At 40.9% G+C, this 19,202-nt stretch overlaps 1 protein-coding gene across 7 annotated transcripts in view; it reads right to left on the reverse strand.

Moving 5' to 3' along the window:
• ptprz1a (protein tyrosine phosphatase receptor type Z1a) overlaps positions 1 to 19,202 on the reverse strand; it is a 180,527-nt gene that overhangs the window by 46,178 nt on the left and 115,147 nt on the right. For all 7 annotated transcript variants that reach the window (XR_015526567.1, XM_087312409.1, XM_087312408.1 and 4 more), the window contains exons 8-10: positions 13,471 to 13,621; positions 4,188 to 4,372; positions 1,889 to 2,015 (exon numbers count right to left, since the gene is read on the reverse strand). Coding sequence is in view for 6 of the 7 variants with exons in the window: in XM_087312409.1 (XP_087168535.1) it covers positions 1,889 to 2,015; positions 4,188 to 4,372; positions 13,471 to 13,621 (463 nt within the window). In the remaining variant the exon portion in view is untranslated. The remainder of the gene's footprint in view (positions 1 to 1,888; positions 2,016 to 4,187; positions 4,373 to 13,470; positions 13,622 to 19,202) is intronic.

The raw sequence follows: 19,202 nt of genomic DNA on the forward strand, positions 1-19,202 counted from the left end.
CTTTTTTGTTATTTCAGCTAGAATAAAAGCAGTTTTTAATTTTTTAAAAGCCATTTTAAGGTCAATATTATTAGCCCCTTTAAGCTATATATTTTTTTCAATAGTATACAGAACAAACTATTGTTATACAATAACTTGCCTAATTACTCTAACCTGCCTAGTTAACCAAATTAACCCAGTTAAGCCTTTAAATGTCACTTTAAGCTGTATAGAAGTGTCTTGAAAAATATCTAGTCAAATATTATTTACTGTCATCATGACAAAGATAAAATAAATCAGTTATTATAGATAAGTTATTAAAACTATCATGTTTAGAAATGTTTTGAAGAAATCTTCTCTCCGTTAAACAGAAATTGGGGAAAAAATAAACAGGGGGTTTAATAATTCAGGGGGCTAATAATTCTGAAATCAACTGTATATATAACATACACACAAAAATCCACCACAGATTTAAAAATCAGTGTTTATAATTCCATTCTCAACAGACAAAGGAACTTTGAGGGACACATCTCAAACACACAAACTGGTTTTCACCATTTATGCAATCACAAACCGCATGCCTTGTCGAATATGGCATTTGGTATTTTTCTGTTACCACTGAGACTGAGAAGGAAGGAAAGGTCAGGCAGATCACCAGCAGTAGTTTAGATAGTTATTTAATTCAAAAAGGAGCAATCTATGGGTCAGAGGGTCAGTTTTTTAACGCGCACATTGCATCACAGGAAAGGAAAGTTTGAACACCTTCATGCACTAAAAATGCCCCCAACACACAAAGATAGAGAGAGCTTAGAATCTCTCGCAGGCTCTTACCTGTCATGGGATCAAACTCAGTGACACAAAATGGTGGAAAAGACCCCAGAGATTTTGTGATATGTTGACAATATCGATTTGTGAAGCATGGAAACATTAAAAGGTAGAAGATGTATGATTTTATCAGATAGACTGGCCCCATTTCACTGATGTAACTCAACTCTTACACATATTTTCATACGATCATGAAAAAATGTCTTGTGACATAGGAAATGTGAGACAGTTGGCAACACATTTATCTATGGACGACTGAAATATGATGACAGGAATTTTTAGGAAGATAAACAAGTTTATTAATAATTAGTAAGCAAAATACAAATGACCCAACATTCCAAGAACACAAAATGCACCGAGAAACATGAATATCCATGACAGACAGGGGGGAAAAAATCATAGTATATAGAAGAAAATTCAGAATGCAGATAGTGAGGATAAAGTATAAGATGCACAGATACCAGAAAAATATAGGTAAATACGTACTTCAATGTGACACATAAACAAAAAAAGCATACAAGTAACACTGAGAGAGACACAAAAATCAAGCTAAAACCAGAAGCTCCAATTTTACATGTTTAATAAATAGTTAATAAATAAATTTAAACATAAAATGATCATGTTATATATATTTTTTTTACATTTACTGTAAGTTGTAGAATCATTTTGTGTTAGACTGAATTAATGTTATTTATTACAGAACTGGATTTCAGCCTGAACACACTATACGCAAGCGTGTGAGCTTTGTTTATAACTACTGTATGTAACCTCAAGTACCATGTGTCATCAAACTGTATGTTTATGCAATCATTCATTTGGATCTACTGTATGTTTAAATAAACACACACTTGTGTAAAGTATGTTTCTGGGTAAATCACTTGGATCACATGGATTTTGTCCCTTTCTCCTTAACTCTTCCATGACATTACACTATTTCTGAACAAGGTAACTGGTTTGCAAAGGATCGGTCTATATTCTGACGCATTTGGCATTAGTCTAACATTTAAAGTAAATTGATGTGGGGTATGAGTGTTGTAAACTCATTCTCCACGGATGCGAGGGCGACGAGGACGATTGGTCTTACCAGGATCATCCAGGGGTACGTCCACTGTCAGCTGGTCACTCACTCTGCCATACAGACCGTTGGTGCACACGGCAACTACCTGCACCATATAACTAGTGTTGGCCACCAGGTCTTGAATGATTGCCCCCTGGTGGAAAAATATAATGTATTTTTTTTACATGTTTGTTACATTAAAAAGTCAATTCACATACATATATGTCAGAAACAACCGACCATGGGTCACTGAATCATTAGAAATAATGCAGATGATGCGACCACAACAGGTAAGTTAGTAAGTAAATAAGTATTGTGTATTAATATAGCGCAATAATCATGTATAACCATGCACCCAAAGCACTTCAATCATGAGAGGGGGTTCAACTCACTCACAGGACACAGCCACAGGACAACGACGCCAGTGCGCTCACCACACACCAGCTATAGATGGAGTGGAGAGACAGTGATAGAGCCAATTGGATAGGGAGGTCATGATCGGTAAGGGCCGATGGAGGGAATTTGGCCAGTGGGGTAATACCCCTACTCTTCACGATCTTTACGATATTTAATGAGCACAGAGAGTCAGGACCTCAGTTTAACATCTCATCCGAAAGACGCCGCTCACTGACAGTATAGTGTCCCCTTCTAAACTCTCGTTTCTGTGGGGCTAGTGTCTTTTTCTGGATTCAAACTAAACACAAAGCACTGCGTCACTCGCTCTGATTCACTCGGATTTTCCTCCTCATTTATATACATAGCACTTTTTTGCTTACTCAAAGCGCTTTACAGATGTTGGGGGAACCTCATTATCCACAACCACCACCACAGCATCAGATGGACCAGACCGCACACCACACAGCAGCTTATTAACAATGTGTGCTTGCGGGATTACTTAATTCCACCATTGGTGTGGACCCAGAATTAAACATGTCATCAAAAGGCTTTTGTTTTGTTTTGATTTGTTTTGATTGGATTTGTGTTGACACGAGAGACATGTCACACATTTTGAATGGGGAGAAATTTTGCAGTTAATATGGATGCTCTATACTGTTAAAAAAAATCCATAAATTAGCAGTTTTCCATATTTTGCATTTCAAATTATTATTATTTTTTATTTTTCCATGTTTATTTCGGCTTTTAAATTGCATAATGGGAACTTGATCTTTCTTCCAACACCTTTAAACCTTATGTTCGAAAAATTGGTAGAAGAGTTTGTTGTAACATTTTATTGGTGATTCCAAATTTTGAAGAATTTACCCCATTCAAAGAAATAGGAACTGCCCAATATCGGTTTCAAAGATGGTCATCGAGTGAAATGACTTGCACAGCTGTCAAACTTTGTTCCTGGAGCTCTGCCACAGCTATGCACCCTTTAGCTTTAACCCTAATTAAACACACATAATCAAACTAATAGAGTCCTTCAGGCTTGTTTTAGGGTGCTTTCACACTTGGTTCAACTGCCTGGACCGAACCCAGGCTCGATTGTCCCTTGCCACCTTCTCAGCTGGTTTGTGTTCCTTTTTCCTTCTGGACCCTGGTACGCTTGCGTCATCAAGCTGCTGTTTTGTGTACAGCTGTTGCTAGGTGACAACCACAAAAGCAAAACAACAAAATAGAGACTTCCGCATATATGTCATTCTGCATTTGCTTTTCTTACCAAAATGTAAATACGGAGAGCCATTTGCATCTATCTGCAGCAGAAAAATATTAAAAATGTTTAAAACCTCACGCGATGTCTGCTTAAGTCATTTTCGGTGGAGACAAGCAGACATTATCACTGTTTGCACTGGGTCAGTCCCGCTTGTCGCCAAGGTAGGTGATACACAGACACAAATGAACGTTATGAAAACTAAAGTTTGTTGTACAGTTGGCTGTTCACTTCAGTTATTTGGTACGATTGCATTCATATCAGAGGTGAACAGTACCAGAATTCACAAAAACCGTACCCCACCTCATTCAGGTGGATTCAGATACTGTTTGTGGGTGTGCATTTAAGTTTAGAAGACGTTGTTTACCCTAGCTAAACATATTGTACTCTGACGTCAAACGAACCTGGTGATTCAACCTGTGAAAGCACCCTTAAGCCTCCAGGTAAGTGTGTTTAAGCAGGGTTGGAACAAAATTGTACAGTACTGCAGCCCTCCAAGAAGAGTTTCATACCCCTGCCTTAAAGGGACTTTGTTTAATCTGAAAATAATTGCTCATCAGCCAATAAGAATGAAGCATTCAGCTGTGTAATTACAACCTGTTACATGAGTTGAAGTCTGATTTTCAAAGCATTCATTCATTGATATCAAAGGTTTATTACAGAAAGTTAAATTACCACATCCTGGTCTCCATCAGTCAGGTACTCTAAAGCAGATTCATCATCGCCCTGGGCTGGCCGGTAGGTGACAGAGTATCTCTCTATACTGGAGTCATAAACGGCCCGCGGTCTCTCCCAGATCACAAGCATGCTGGTGTAATTATGAGGGCTGGCTTGCACATTCTCCGGCTCTGAACTGCAAACTACAAAAACAAACACACACACAAACAGAGTTAAATCATGCACTGTGGACCTTCACTTGCTTACACTAAACAACAAACAGAAACTATGTCAACACATGAAAAGATGGCTTAACAAAATGACGTCTACTGTACTTTACACAGTACTATTTTAAAGTGCAGAATTTATAAAGATTTTCATGTTTTTGAAAGAAGTATCTTATAGTATGCTTATGGATTTCATTCATTTTATCCAACAATTCCAACCCAGGCTCATTGGAAATCTGTAGAACCTGTCTACATTTCTACAAAATCTACAATGCCTTCCTCTGCACTTTTCAGATGTCAACAAGAGGCGCTATAAGCTATACATTTTTGTCTTCTGTTGTATTTGTGGATTGTTTATCTCTCTTTCCCACCATCGAAACATTTTCTGTAATCTGGTTTTAAAGAGCATGGTTTATTGTGACATGTCATAGTACTCATACCTGAGCACTTCACCCCATACATAAATTTGATATATGAACACACACATATACATATATAAAGTTAAAGCTAACTTATTTAACACACACGACATGTTTACAATTCTAACAGTTGAAAAAAAAAGTAAAATTTGTATTCATTATTTATTTATTATTATTATTTATTTTAAATACACTTGCATAATAAACATGTGACATTTTTTTATCTGTGAAATCCAAACATTTTTTGCAAATTAAACTTGTGTGTGCACATATTTTGCCACACTGTAAAAAAAAGTCCTGACAACCAGTGTTTTTATGTTACTGTAACTTATTTTACTAAAGTCAGACAGGTTTCAGATACGTTATTTAAGTTATACAAAGGTAGATTTTTTATTTTTGTCAGTTTGATTGATGCAAGTTGTAAAAACTATAAAAAGTTAATCTCATTCAAATACAAAAAATAAGGCTGCAATCATTTTTTATAGTGTATAAATCTATACGGTCACAAGTATGCATCACAAGTGTACAACTGTAGGTAACTGAATACATATACAGTTGAAGTCGGAATTATTAGCCCCTTTGAATTTTTTTATTCTTTTTTAAATATTTTCCAAATGATGTTTAACAAAGCTAGAACATTTTACAGTATGTCAGATAATATTTTTTCTTCTGGAGAAAGTCTTATTTGTTTTATTTCAGCTAGAATAAAAGCAGTTTTTAATTTTTTAAACACCTTTTTAGGGACAAAATTATTAGCCCCTTTAAGCTATTTTTTTTCTCAAAGTCTACAGAACAAACCATCATTATACAATAACTTGCCTCATTACCTTAACCTGCTTAGTCAACCTAATTAACCCATTTAAGCCTTTAAATGTCACTTGAAGCTGTATAGAAGTGTCTTGAAAAATATCTAGTCAAATATTATTTACTATCATCATGGCAAAGATAAAATAAATCAGTTATTAGAAATTAGTTATTAAAACTATTATGTTTAGAAATGTGTTGAAAAAATCTGCTCTCTTTTAAACAGAAATTGGGGGAAAATTAAACAAGTGGTCTAATAATTCAGGGGGGTTAACATATCTGACTTTAACTGTACATGCAGTATGTTTGATGATGTCATGCACATGCATTTTGTGTCTTCGTAGACATGTGCGAGTGCAAGCTGTGTGCATTGTTATGAACAAAGCTTTTCAAAAATGCAAAAATAAAAGTTCATAGTACATAGCTGCCATGAAAAAGTAGCCTTAATATCAGAGTTTCTTTTTAAATACTGACTGAAACAGTTGCTGTTTCGTATTTTTGTGACAAAGCATTATACAATCTTAAGGATTCTTTGATTGGCCAAATAACAGCTTTTATTTTAGGAATTGTAAATGTACGTACTGTCAGTTTAGATCATTTAATCCATCCTTATTAAATAAAAATAATTTCTTTGCCACGTTAAGCATTTCCAAAAGTTCCCTTTCCGCAGGGGCTGTGTATTCATTTCTTCATTTTCTTTTCAGCTTAATCTCATCATTAATCTGGGGTTGCCAAAGCAGAATGAGCTGTCAACTTATCCAGCATATGTTCTACTCAGCGGATGCCCTTCCAGCTGCAACCCTTCACCGGGAAACATCCATACACACTCATTCAAAAACTTACAATGTGGACAATTTTAGCTTACCCAATTCACCTACGCCACATGTTTTTGGACTTGTGGGGGAAACACGGGGAGAACATACAAACTCCATACAGGAATGCCAACTGACCAGGCTGGGGCTTGAACCAGTGACCTTCTTGCATTGAGGCGATGTGCTACCCACCGCGCCACCGTAAATTAAATAAATAAATTTTAAATTTAATACTAAAAACTGACTGTTGTGTTGAAGCAAGTTAAACCTAAGTGACCCTTTAAGACTGAGAAAAGACACCCCTGACTTATTGGATCAGATTAAACTGGTTTAACATGGTTTAGTTATACTTAAGATCAGACAGAATCTGGGGACATTTACCTTTGTTTATTTTCTTTGCTATTTCCACTCAGAATTTGTTTAAAATCTGTGGATTTATGTGTTGGACCAATAGTGACTAAAATTGTACATAAAATTAAAAAGTGTTTAACTTGTATTATGCAAGTCTCTCATGTAATAAACTTACTTAAAAACAAAAAAACATAACGAACTGTACGGTACATTACTCATATAAAAATTTGCGTATTGTTTAATAACATTGCAGAAATGAATATGAAGAATAAATATTTATTAACAAAAAATTAAAGTTAAAAAAAACACTTGGACACTTCTGAATATTTAGAGTTCCTCAGTGAAATTATTGTGATGTATTGTGTATCATTTCTAGTCTACTACCACCACCCATTAGCTAACACAAGAGGGCAGAAAGCATCCACGGATTAAGCAAAGTGTTCACTACATTAGTGTTACAGAACCATGACTTATATTACCAACAAACAATAATTACTTTAAAAATCAGTCTTTAATCCATTGTCTTCACTCCATGTGTCATTTGGCATTGAGCTCCATTACAAACTTAACGAGTATATGGAAAGATACGGTATAACAGCATGATGGTGTTCAATCAAAATCAAAACTGGACTGGTCAAAAGGTTGTAAGGAAAGGGATTCATAAGGGATTAAGCTAAGGGATTTATTTCTGATGAGAAACACAGAATTGCAACATTTTTCCAGGATTCAGTATTACGACCCTCAGATTGATGTGTAAACTGAATTGATATAATTATTGGTGACTGCTGTTAAATTACTTAATAGAGAAGTCTGACATAATGTTTGACATGAATTCAATAGAAGGTAAAGTGCTGGCATGTGTATTTATGAGTAATTTATATGTATAATAACCATGTTGTAATGTGTTTCCTGGCCATGTCATGGATGCCCAAATTAGTGGTGTAACGGATCACAAATCTAACAGTTGAATCACATTATTATTATTATTATTTTTTCACAGATCGAATAATTTTTTGCATCATCCAAAAAAGGGAGGAGACAAATGTCGTTTGCTTTCCATTTATTACACTGTAAAACTCAACAGTCAACTATATCAAATGAAATGACTGTGGTTAACTCAAAATTGACTGAAAGTTAATTCTACTCATTTGAAAAGAGTTTTGATGTCAGTGTTGAAGGTAAAAATACCTAATTACTTCAATTTAAATGGAGTAAGTTTACAGTACTCTTATAGATGAGTTTATTTAACTCAAATGGTTTGTAGCAATCAGTTTCCTCAAACGGTTTGAGTTGCCTTAACTTATTAGGTTTTGCAGAACTTAGTTGGTTTGAGTTCTCTTCATTTATTTGGGTCAACTGTGCTCAAATTGCTTCATTTACTCAAATGGATTAAGTTGACAGTACTCACTGGGATTAGTTTTTGAACTTAAATGGTTTGTTGCATACCAAACTTCGGTGGCTTTATCTAAACTATAAACTGTTATCCCAGTACGCCTATGTCTATGTTTGTAACTTAATAACCAACTCAAATGACTGAACACTTAGGGCCCTATCATACACCCGGCGCAGTGTGGCGCAAGGCGCGGCGCAATAGTCTTTTGGTTGTTTCAGCTTGGCGCAAGAGTTGTTTTGAGGCATTGCGCTACGCTGTTTAAATAGCAAATGCATTAGCGCTCATTTGTGCGCCCATAGGCGTTCTGGTCTAAAAAGGGAGGCGTTCTGAGGCGGACCGCTGGCGCGTTGCTATTTTGAGAAACTATAATAGATTTTTCATTAGAAAAAAACTAACCCGGTCTAAACTCCGGCGCAGAGTTGCGCCTCGCTTACGCACTGCTTAATATGCACAAGAGATCAATAGGCAAATATCTTTACATATGAAAAAATTTTAATATTAAGGATATATTTATAGGATATAATAAGAATAGATTTAGGATATAAATATAAAGGATTAAAATATTACAAAACATATTATTTTCTAGCCTACATAAATATGAAAAATCACTGCTTTTATGTCTTCTTCATCTCGGGAGGCTTTTTCAGTTCATTCATAACAATTTGCTTTTGTATAATGTTATTATTATTAGCAGTATTATTTATTATATCCATATTTATATTTGTTTTATTAAAAACAAGCTTAGATTTGCCCACCTGTCAGGTTTTAGTCCATATGGGGCACAGCATGTGTTTTAGGTTATAGCTCTGGTTTGTGAGCTCATTTTGTTATTATTGTTCATTTATTCGTTTGCTGGAAATTAGAACTGAATTTTAGAAATAGTTTTGAAACGAATACTTGCGCCTAACTAACAAAATTAATTATTTATAGACTAATTGACGTCTGTGCGTAAAGGTTTCCCTGTCCAAGAGCGAAAGTGAAAGTAGATCCATTATCTCTCATTCTCACGCAGTAGATGCTCTGTTTAACAGTTTTCTGTTAAAAAAAACTGTTAACTGTTAACTGTTTGCTAGTGAAATGCTCATTTTTTCCACTTAGACTTACTTTGCGTCCTGTAAATCGCGAATGCGCTCTTGGCGCGACGCAGCTGGCTCTTAAAGGTAATGGGAGAAGAGACTCTAATTGGTTTATTCTCAAAACACACCTATAACTCATTAAGAAAATAAACTCAACCCTTTTAGACCATGCGCCATGACGCAAAGCAGGTTTTCCCGTCCTTAAATTAGCAAAAACGCGTTCTGACACGCCCTGAAAGCGTTTGCGCCCTGCGTTTTGTGCTCTGCGCATGGACCGTCAAAATAGAGCCCTTAATCTCTTTCTTGATTTTTGCGTTTTCAGATTTCAATGCAGGGATTGGACAAATTAATACACATATGCAAATCACCATCATTTATAATTCATGTTGCGTGGGTGTTGAGATCTCGATCTTTTAATGAATGTGCAGCTTACACTGTATGTGATGATGCAAGATAAACAAGTAGTGACAGAAAACACCTTTAATAACCTAAGAAACCCACCACATTCTAAACAGATTCTTCCGTCACCATTATATTTTAGAGGACAGCCTAACTGCTTTGATACATGTGATTTGAATGATGCATGAGGCGATCTCTCCACGATCGTTACAAATGAAGGATTAATCTACAAGTAAAATCATTTCTTACGCAAGCCACGTGTGTTCCAAGATGTGGGTTGTGACACTTCTAGACCAAATAGATGCCATAGATGACAAATTTTCCCAAAAATGCGATAAAATTGACTAACAAACAAATGCTGGCATAATTCTATTAGTAAGTGTTAATATGTGGCCTGATGATCCAGATGCATTTATAGGTTTGAACTGAAATCAACCTGTCTGTGAGGGGGCAAACAGAAAGAGACAGTTTCCTAGCAACTCCAAACTGTTTTTATGCGAAGACAGAAAGATTGATGAGAGTAAACATTGTTAATACTGTGAGCACAGTGATGGAGTTCAGTAAATCTAGTTTGGCTGGCTGCTTTTGACTTTATGTTCCCTTCCCAGCAAGCACATTTTTGTGTTTAACAGAAGTCTAATAGATGTCTAATTAGATGTCTACACATAGACCTCTCGGCTAAAACAAGACTAAATTTGATCTAACAGATGTCTAACAATAGTCCAACAAGTCATCAAATACAGAAACATGTGATGTCTGTCTAACCTGCGTATTTGATGACTAGTCGAGTTTTGTACTATAGTTAGACATCTATTAGATCTTCACCAACAGCCTAAATTTAGACAAGACATTTGTTTAGACTTCTATTAGATATCTTTTAAACATAAAATCACTTGGTGTCCTAGTCTAAATGAGAATATCAGTAATTGAAACTGATAAGTGTACACTTTGGCCCTGAATTCTTTTTTTAACATATTTCCACCCTCACAATTAATTAAGGGTTACAAGTAATCAGTGAGTATTTACAAAGTAATATTGCAGCATTGATTTTAAAATGACTTTCCATGGGAGTCAATTTAAGCTAAGACACATGTTGAAGCGTATTTGTGTTTGAAATGACACAAGTGGGACATTTTCCATTGCTGATGGCCTCTGAAAAAGCAACTCCCACGTGCCAGACGAGCCAGTTTGCCCTGTAGCATAGGAATCTGAAATGGGGGCATCGATGTTCCACCATGGATCTGCTAAAGTGAAAAGTCTGAGCGCACACCAGTTTAGATTTGAAAGCGCTTCTGTGAAATTGACAGGTCTCACTGCGTAAAGGATTTGTGAAAGACGATAAGAACACATTTTGTAATAACACTCCTAATAATTGAACAAATTTTGTGTAAAAAATTGTAATATACAGAAATTATACATGAACATGTCATCAATGTTTATGTTAGTCTTATTTTTAAAAACAATCTACATTTTCATCTGAATCAAAAATGTCACATCAATATGCATACAATATACAGTAGTCAAGATTAGAAGTGGATTAAAAGTAATTTCCAGAATTGTCTTAACACAAGAGGGGGTATTGCTCAATAGGTTTTTAAAATACAGCTCTATTTATTTATTTATTTATTATTTATATGATTTTCAATATAATTTCTCGGTTAAAATATCAAAAAATCATTTTAATTAAAAAGATTTCTGGAAAATACTGTTTTTCTAAATTCCTGAGAAATTTCTGTTTCATTTATTAAAATTGTTAAACAAAAAATCTAATATAATAATAATTCATCAAAAACATCAACTCTGCATAATATCTTACACTTTTCAGGGAACATATTTTTTTTAACATTATACAAATCCAAATTTATTTTTTAAACCATTAAAACATACTTGCATTTTCAGCAATACTTTTTTTAAATAGCTATATTTCCATTTTTTAAACATAAATTTGTGTCTAAATTCTTATTTAAATGTCTAATAATTATTACAGTATGAAAATATGTGTTAAAAGTACACTGTAAACCCCGCTGTTGTCATTACTAAAGATATTACTGTAAGTTAATATAACTTAACATTACTTAAAATACCAAGTTTTGGCATCAAATCTTAAACAGGTGTGTTAAGCTCACTCATTAGGCAGAAAAAAAAATTGATATTTTAAGTTCTCTGAACTTAACATTTTAATTTCTTTAAACAATTCACCATGTCTCTATTTAAAATGATTGGTTGCGCTTGATTGGTCGATATATGTTATATGACACAAGGTGGTCATTTTGCGTGTGATGCTGAATTTTGCTGAAGTGCAGCAGGACAGAGGCCCTACCTGAACCTATCTGACGAAAGAGAAATGTTAAATTAGTCAGTAGATATTTAAATGCTAATATACATTTTTCTTAATTGATATACACAGGGGCGACACAGTGACGCAATGGGTAGCATTGTCACCTCATAGTAAAACAGTTGCTGGTTTGATTCCTGGCTGGTTCAGTTGGCATTTCTGTGTGGAGTTTGCAAAGACATGATTTATAGGTGAATTAGGTAAACTAAATTGTCCGCAGTGTATGTGTGTATGATCTGGTCCTCTAAGTTGTGGGTTGAGCGTTGGACTAACGACCCACCTCGTAAAAATTAGATGTTACGAAACACCAACATGGTACATCTAAATATCAACTTTGATACAAACGGCCCTGGTAGTAAGTAAAGAATATAAAAGCTGAAAATTGTGGATGTTTAGAGTTTAGTCTATTAGCTATTTTAAGTAATCTGTATATAAAAATGTAAGTTATCTGTGATTAAACACTTAAGTTAGTTCAATGAAGAAACCACATTTGGTCAACTCAGTTAATTGAGTTTTTGATTTCCCATAACTCAAACGAATAGAGGGAATCACTTTGCTCAAATCATTTGAGTAGTCCCAACTTAATAGGATTTACAGTTTAGGGATCAATATATTTGGATATTTCAATAAATATATAAAATATATATCACTTTTTTCTTACTAGTTTGGCTCCAAAAACATGAAGGTAAAATTACACACTTAAAAAATTACATCTTAGTAAAATCCTAGCAATAAATTAAAGGTAACGTTTAAGTGAAAATTCTTGTAAAACATGCTATGATTATCTATATTAACAATTTAAAATATTCATTTTCTTTCGGCTTAGTCTCTGTTTCAGAGGTCGCCACAGTGGAATGAACCGCCAACTATTCTGGCTTGTTTTACGCAAAGGATTCCCATCCAGCCGCCACCCAGTACTGGGAAACACTCATACTCTCTCATTTACACACACACTCATACACTACAGCCAGTTTAGTTAATCCAATTCACTTATAGAGCATGTCTTTGGACTGTGGGGGAAACTGGAGCACCAGGAGGAAACTCATGTAAACACGGAGAGAACATACTGAATCCACACAAAAATGGCCCAATTTAAAACGTTGAAAAATATTTTTACAGTAAAATATTAATTGCAGCTTTTCGTTTTGTATTTTTTTTAGTAATGATTCATATAAACCAACCATGAAATGATATGGAGTCACCCATAAAGGGCCATAAAAACCCTGAATATGTCTAAAAATGGGCCAAATGTCTGTCTATATTTATAAATAGAAAGTAGGAAAATGTCTAGAGGGCTTTGTCATGTAAAAATAGAAACCTTATTTAATTGAGAAGCAGTTGTTTGGGATTAGCTTCGCATTGAAGGCTAATTGGATCCATGACCCTCAAACTGCCTGACTGCTTTAAGAGCTTCAGAATGAATGATTCCAGACGCATGCTACCCTAGTTTGTTTATGTGCGAATGTGTGTTAGTATAGTACATACTCGGAGTGTGGACCTCCTCGACGCCAGTGTATGACGAGAAGACCTGTCCCATGAACTGCTCCTGCTGATTTCTGTAGTTATTCTGCAGGTAGTCCATCAGCATGACATATCCAACCTGCTGCATGGTCATCACTTCACAGAACATCTCCAGCTGTGAACAGAAACAGCGCTTCAGATTAGAAAGCAAACCAGGAAAACAAAACTGTGTTCCAAAGGTGAACCAGAAAAGTAGCTATTATTTTCAGTAAAACTTAAGATCACAGGTCTATAAGATCACAGAGTATTTTTGTAAAAATGAAACTATATATTGTGTACATGACATGTACTTTAAAATTTTAGATTTTTTAGAACTATGTATTGTGTACATGACATGTACTTTAAAATTTTAGATTTTTTCTATTTTATATATATATATATATATATATATATATATATATATATATATAGTAGTTCCAGGACCCACTAGTAAAAATATATATATATATATATATATATATATATATATATATATATATATATATATATATATATATATATATATATATATATATATATATATATATATATTATATACAGCGGATGCCCTTCCAGATGCAACCCCATTTTTCATAATTATATATATATTTATTTACTTATTTATTTATATATATTCATTCATTCTGTTTCTTGTCGTATATATATATATATATATATATATATATATATATATATATATATATATATATATATATACACACACACACAATTTTTTTTTTTTTTTTTTTTTACTAGTGGGTCCTGGAACTACAGTTCCCCTTCGGTTGGGGAACTTCAGTGCCATGAATGGGAGGATTCGGATCAGAAGCCGCTTATCTGGAGAGTATTGAACGGGCCAATGAATGAAATTAATTGGCAGCGTAAGCTTGCGCAGGTGTGCGACATCTGCAATCATCTCAGCATATAAGCACACCTGAAGCCAGCAGACGCCATCCTTTTCGCTTCAGATCCTTTCTGAGTGAGTCGATGAGGGTTCCTCTTGCTGATCAGCACTTCAGAGCGAACGAGTGTGTCTCCCGGTCCAGAGTGGGTCTTCGCGGTGGCAGACGGTCGAGCTGGGTTACTCCCTTGCCTGCGGTTCTTTGGGTCCGGTCCTCCAGAGCGGTGCGTATAGTTGCAACTTTCCTAAAAGAGCAACACAGTCGTGCAGCACGTCCTTTTCAGGATGGCGCTCCGACTGTGCGTTTCTGGATGCGGGGGTTTCCTGTCTCCGGATGATGGACACGATCACTGCATTGCATGTTTGGGGGTCCAGCATGTTAATGCGGTGCTCGCGGGCGGTTCATGTCGTCATTGCGATGCCATGACCGTTGCACAGCTAAGATCGCGGCTAACTTTCGCAAGAGAGCGAGCCACCCCAGTTGCCTCCTGTTCTAAAAAAGCAGCGGGCGCTCGGGCAGATCTGAGGGTTTCAGCGGGAGCTAATCCGCCGCCCACGGGCTCGCGGACCTCTCGCTCCTCACGGCGCTCCATCCAAGCTTCGGGTGGTGAGAGTGATCCGTCTAACCAGATGGTAGCTCTCACACTCGCTGACACCGGAGATCAGATGTCCTCCGCGGCATCGGAGGGTGGGCTTTCACTGTCCGACGAAGATCCGGACCCGCTCGCCCCCTCCGGGCAGGTGAGCGCTGTCAAATCGGATCCTGAAGCGGACATGTTAGCCGTGCTTTCCCGGGCTGCTTCGGCCGTGGGGTTGGAGATGGTTTATCCCCCAGCTCCGCGGCCGGACCGACTAGATGGGTGCTACGTAGAGGACCAGAAGGCGAAGCCTTCGAAGCCTCTCGTCCCCTTCTTCCCGGAAGTGCACAGTAGGCTCACGCAGTCCTGGAGGGCACCTTTCTCTGCCCGTGCTGCGAGTGCCTCCGCCCTCACCGCCCTTGACGGCGGAGCTGCCAGGGGGTATGAGGCGATCCCGTCAGTGGAGCGCGCTATCGCGGTCAATCTTTGTCTGCGCGGCGCCTCTACGTGGCGGGGTTTGCCCCGCCTCCCGTCCAAAGCCTGTAGGTTGTCTGCCTCCCTCGGAGCCAGAGCTTATAAGGCTGCGGGCCAGGCTGCTTCTGCTTTGCACGCGATGGCCACCTACCAGCGCTACCAAGCGCAGGCGCTGGCCGAGCTGCACGAGGGCGGGTCCAACCCAAGCTTATTACATGAGCTGCGCACCGCGACCGACTATGCTCTTCGGACTACTAAGTCCGCCGCGTGTGCGCTGGGGAGGACGATGTCCACACTTGTGGTTCAGGAACGCCACCTCTGGCTAAACCTGGCCGATATGCGCGACGTTGACAAAGTTCGCTTTCTTGACTCGCCCATATCCCAGGCTGGCCTGTTCGGCGACACCGTCGGTGAATTCACCCAGGAATTCAAGGCGGTGAAAGAGCAGTCGGATGCGATGGGCAATGTCATCTATCGGCGTGGCCGTAAGCCCGCTCCGCCCGCCGAGCCATCCACCTCCGCTGTTCCTCGCCGAGGGCGCCCGCCAACGAGTGCTGCCCCGCCCCCGCCTGCGCCTCCGGCCAAGCGGGCGCGGCGTTCACCTCGAAAGCAGGCAGCCCCTCCTGCCCAGGGCGCCGTTAAGTCCGGTAAACGGACCGCGAAGCGTCCCTGAGACAGGCCATCCGGAGAAGAGGAAACTTGCTCTTTCCCCGCTGGAGGGCGGGGCCCCGATAACAACGGTACTTTTCAGTGCCACCAAAACATCAGTAAAAGAGCACTTTTTCCCTTCCCCGGATGTGACTGCACGAGTTCTGCCAGTCCGGGACACGCTGCCTTCCGGCTTGCAGACTCTACGTGCTTCGCCAGTGGCTCACGAGCGCTGGGGGGACGGTCTCCCTTCCCTCAGCCCTCCAGCCCCCTCTCCGGAGTCAGGGTGCGGAGCCAGAGCGAATCGCTCTTCTCCAGCTTTTCCGCGGGACCCTCGTGCTTCCCGGATCAGCACACCCACTCCGCGCTGCCCCACCGCTGGTACGTCAGCGATTGTAGCGATGACTCCATTAGCGAGGGCTCTGCCTGCCTGGTTAGCGCGGGCCAGCCCCTCGCGGTGGCTCATACGCACAATCAGACTCGGTTACGCGATTCAGTTCGCGAAACGGCCCCCCAAGTTTACGGGCGTGTATTTCTCCAGGGTCAACCCCCTGTCCGCCCCTGTCTTGCGAGAGGAGATTGCTGCCCTCCTGGCGAAGGGTGCAATCGAGCCGGTTCCTCCAGCCGAGATGGAGAGTGGGTTTTACAGCCCATACTTCATCGTACCCAAAAAGAGCGGTGGGTCACGGCCAATCCTAGATCTGCGCGTTTTGAACCGCTGTCTGCACAAGCTGCCGTTCAGAATGCTCACGCAGAGGCGCATTCTCCAATGCGTTCGTCCTCGGGATTGGTTTGCAGCCATAGACCTGAAGGACGCGTATTTCCATGTCTCCATTCTTCCACGCCACCGCCAATTTCTGCGGTTTGCGTTCGAGGGTCGAGCGTGGCAGTACAAGGTCCTCCCCTTCGGGCTCTCTCTGTCTCCGCGGGTCTTCACCAAACTCGCGGAGGGTGCCCTAGCGCCCCTTCGGCTCGCGGGCATTCGCATACTCAGTTATCTCGACGACTGGCTGATTTTAGCCCACTCGCGGGAGCAATTGATTGTGCACAGGGACGAGGTGCTTCGGCATCTCCGCCTACTGGGGCTTCAGGTCAACCGAGAAAAGAGCAAACTCGCCCCCGTGCAGAGGATTTCTTTTCTCGGGATGGAGCTGGCCTCGATCACCATGGTAGCGCACCTCTCCGAGGAACGCGCTCGCCTGTTGCTGAACTGTCTGAGGGAGCTCGACAGCAAACTAGTGGTCCCACTGAAGTTCTTTCAGAGGCTCCTGGGGCATATGGCATCCGCAGCCGCCGTCACGCCGCTCGGGTTGCTCCATATGAGACCACTTCAGCACTGGCTTCACGATCGGGTCCCCAGACGCGCATGGCACGCGGGCACACACCGGGTCTCGGTTACTGCGCTGTGTCGCTGCGCCCTCAGCCCTTGGAACGACCCCTCGTTCCTACAGGCCGGTGTGCCTCTAGGACAGGCGTCCAGCCATGTTGTTGTTTCAACAGACGCTTCCAACACGGGTTGGGGGGCCGTGTGTCGCGGGCATGCGGCTGCGGGCCTCTGGAAGGGTGCCCAGCTGCATTGGCATATCAATCGCCTAGAGCTGTTGGCAGTGTTCCTCGCTCTCCACCGCTTTTTACCGGTGCTGGAGCGGCAACACGTGCTGGTCAGGACGGACAGTACGGCGGCGGCGGCGTATATCAACCGCATGGGGGGTATGCGCTCTCGCCGCATGTCTCAGCTCGCCCGCCGTCTGCTCCTCTGGAGTCACCCGCGGCTGAAATCGCTGCGCGCCATTCACGTCCCAGGCACGCTCAATCGTGCAGCCGATGCGCTCTCACGACAGCTGTTACGCCCTGGAGAATGGAGACTCCACCCCGAGTCTGTTCAGCTGATATGGGCGCGATTCGGGGAGGCCCAGATCGATCTGTTTGCTTCCCCCGAGAACGCTCACTGCCAGTTGTTTTTTTCCCTGACCGAGGGCTCTCTCGGCACGGATGCACTGGCCCACAGCTGGCCTCGGGGCATGCGCAAGTATGCGTTTCCCCCAGTGAGCCTGCTCGCGCAGTTTCTGTGCAAGGTCAGGGAGGACGAGGAACAGGTTCTGCTAGTTGCACCCCTTTGGCCCAACCGGACCTGGATATCAGAGCTCTCACTCCTCGCGACGGCCCTCCCCTGGCGGATCCCTTTGAGAGAGGACCTACTCTCTCAGGGACAGGGCACCATCTGGCACCCTCGCCCCGATCTTTGGAACCTCCACGTGTGGTCCCTAGACGCGAGGAAGACTTAGGTAACCTACCGACTGCGGTGGTTAATACCATCACTCAGGCTAGAGCCCCCTCCACGAGGCGCGCCTACGCCCTGAAGTGGAGTCTATTCACTGAATGGTGCGTCTCTCGCAGAGAAGACCCCCGAAATTGCCAGATTAGTGTTGTGCTCTCTTTCCTTCAAGAGAAGTTGGACAGCAGGCTGTCGCCCTCCACTCTCAAGGTTTACGTGGCCGCCATCTCCGCTTATCATAGCGCGGTAGCTGGCGGCACCGTGGGAAAGCATAACCTGGTCATCCAGTTCCTTAGGGGTGCTAGGCGAATTAATCCATTTCGCCCCCCTCTCATGCCCTCTTGGGATCTCGCCCTCGTTCTCACGAGTCTGCGATCCGATCCCTTTGAGCCACTCGAATCAGTATCTCTAAGATTTCTGTCCCTGAAGACAGCTCTGCTGGTTGCGTTGGCCTCCATCAAGAGGGTCGGGGACCTGGAGGCATTTTCGGTCAGTGACTCGTGCCTGGAATTCGGGCCGGATTACTCTCACGTTATCCTGAGACCCCGCCCCGGTTATGTGCCCAAGGTTCCTACCACCCCCTTTAGAGATCAGGTAGTGAACCTGCAAGCGCTGCCCCCGGAGGAGGCAGACCCAGCCCTTTCTTTACTTTGTCCAGTTCGCGCTCTGCGCATTTATGTGGACCGTACTCAGAATTTTAGATCATCTGAGCAGCTCTTTGTCTGTTATGGCGGTCGGCAGCAGGGAAGTGCCGTATCGAAACAAAGATTATCCCACTGGATTGTGGATGCCATTTCACTCGCTTATTCGAGTCGAGGTCAGCCGTGTCCCCCGGGAGTAC

This window comes from Danio rerio, chromosome 25, assembly GCF_052040795.2.
Source record: "Danio rerio strain M-AB ecotype USA chromosome 25, GRCz13ab, whole genome shotgun sequence".
Classification (NCBI taxonomy): domain Eukaryota; kingdom Metazoa; phylum Chordata; class Actinopteri; order Cypriniformes; family Danionidae; genus Danio; species Danio rerio.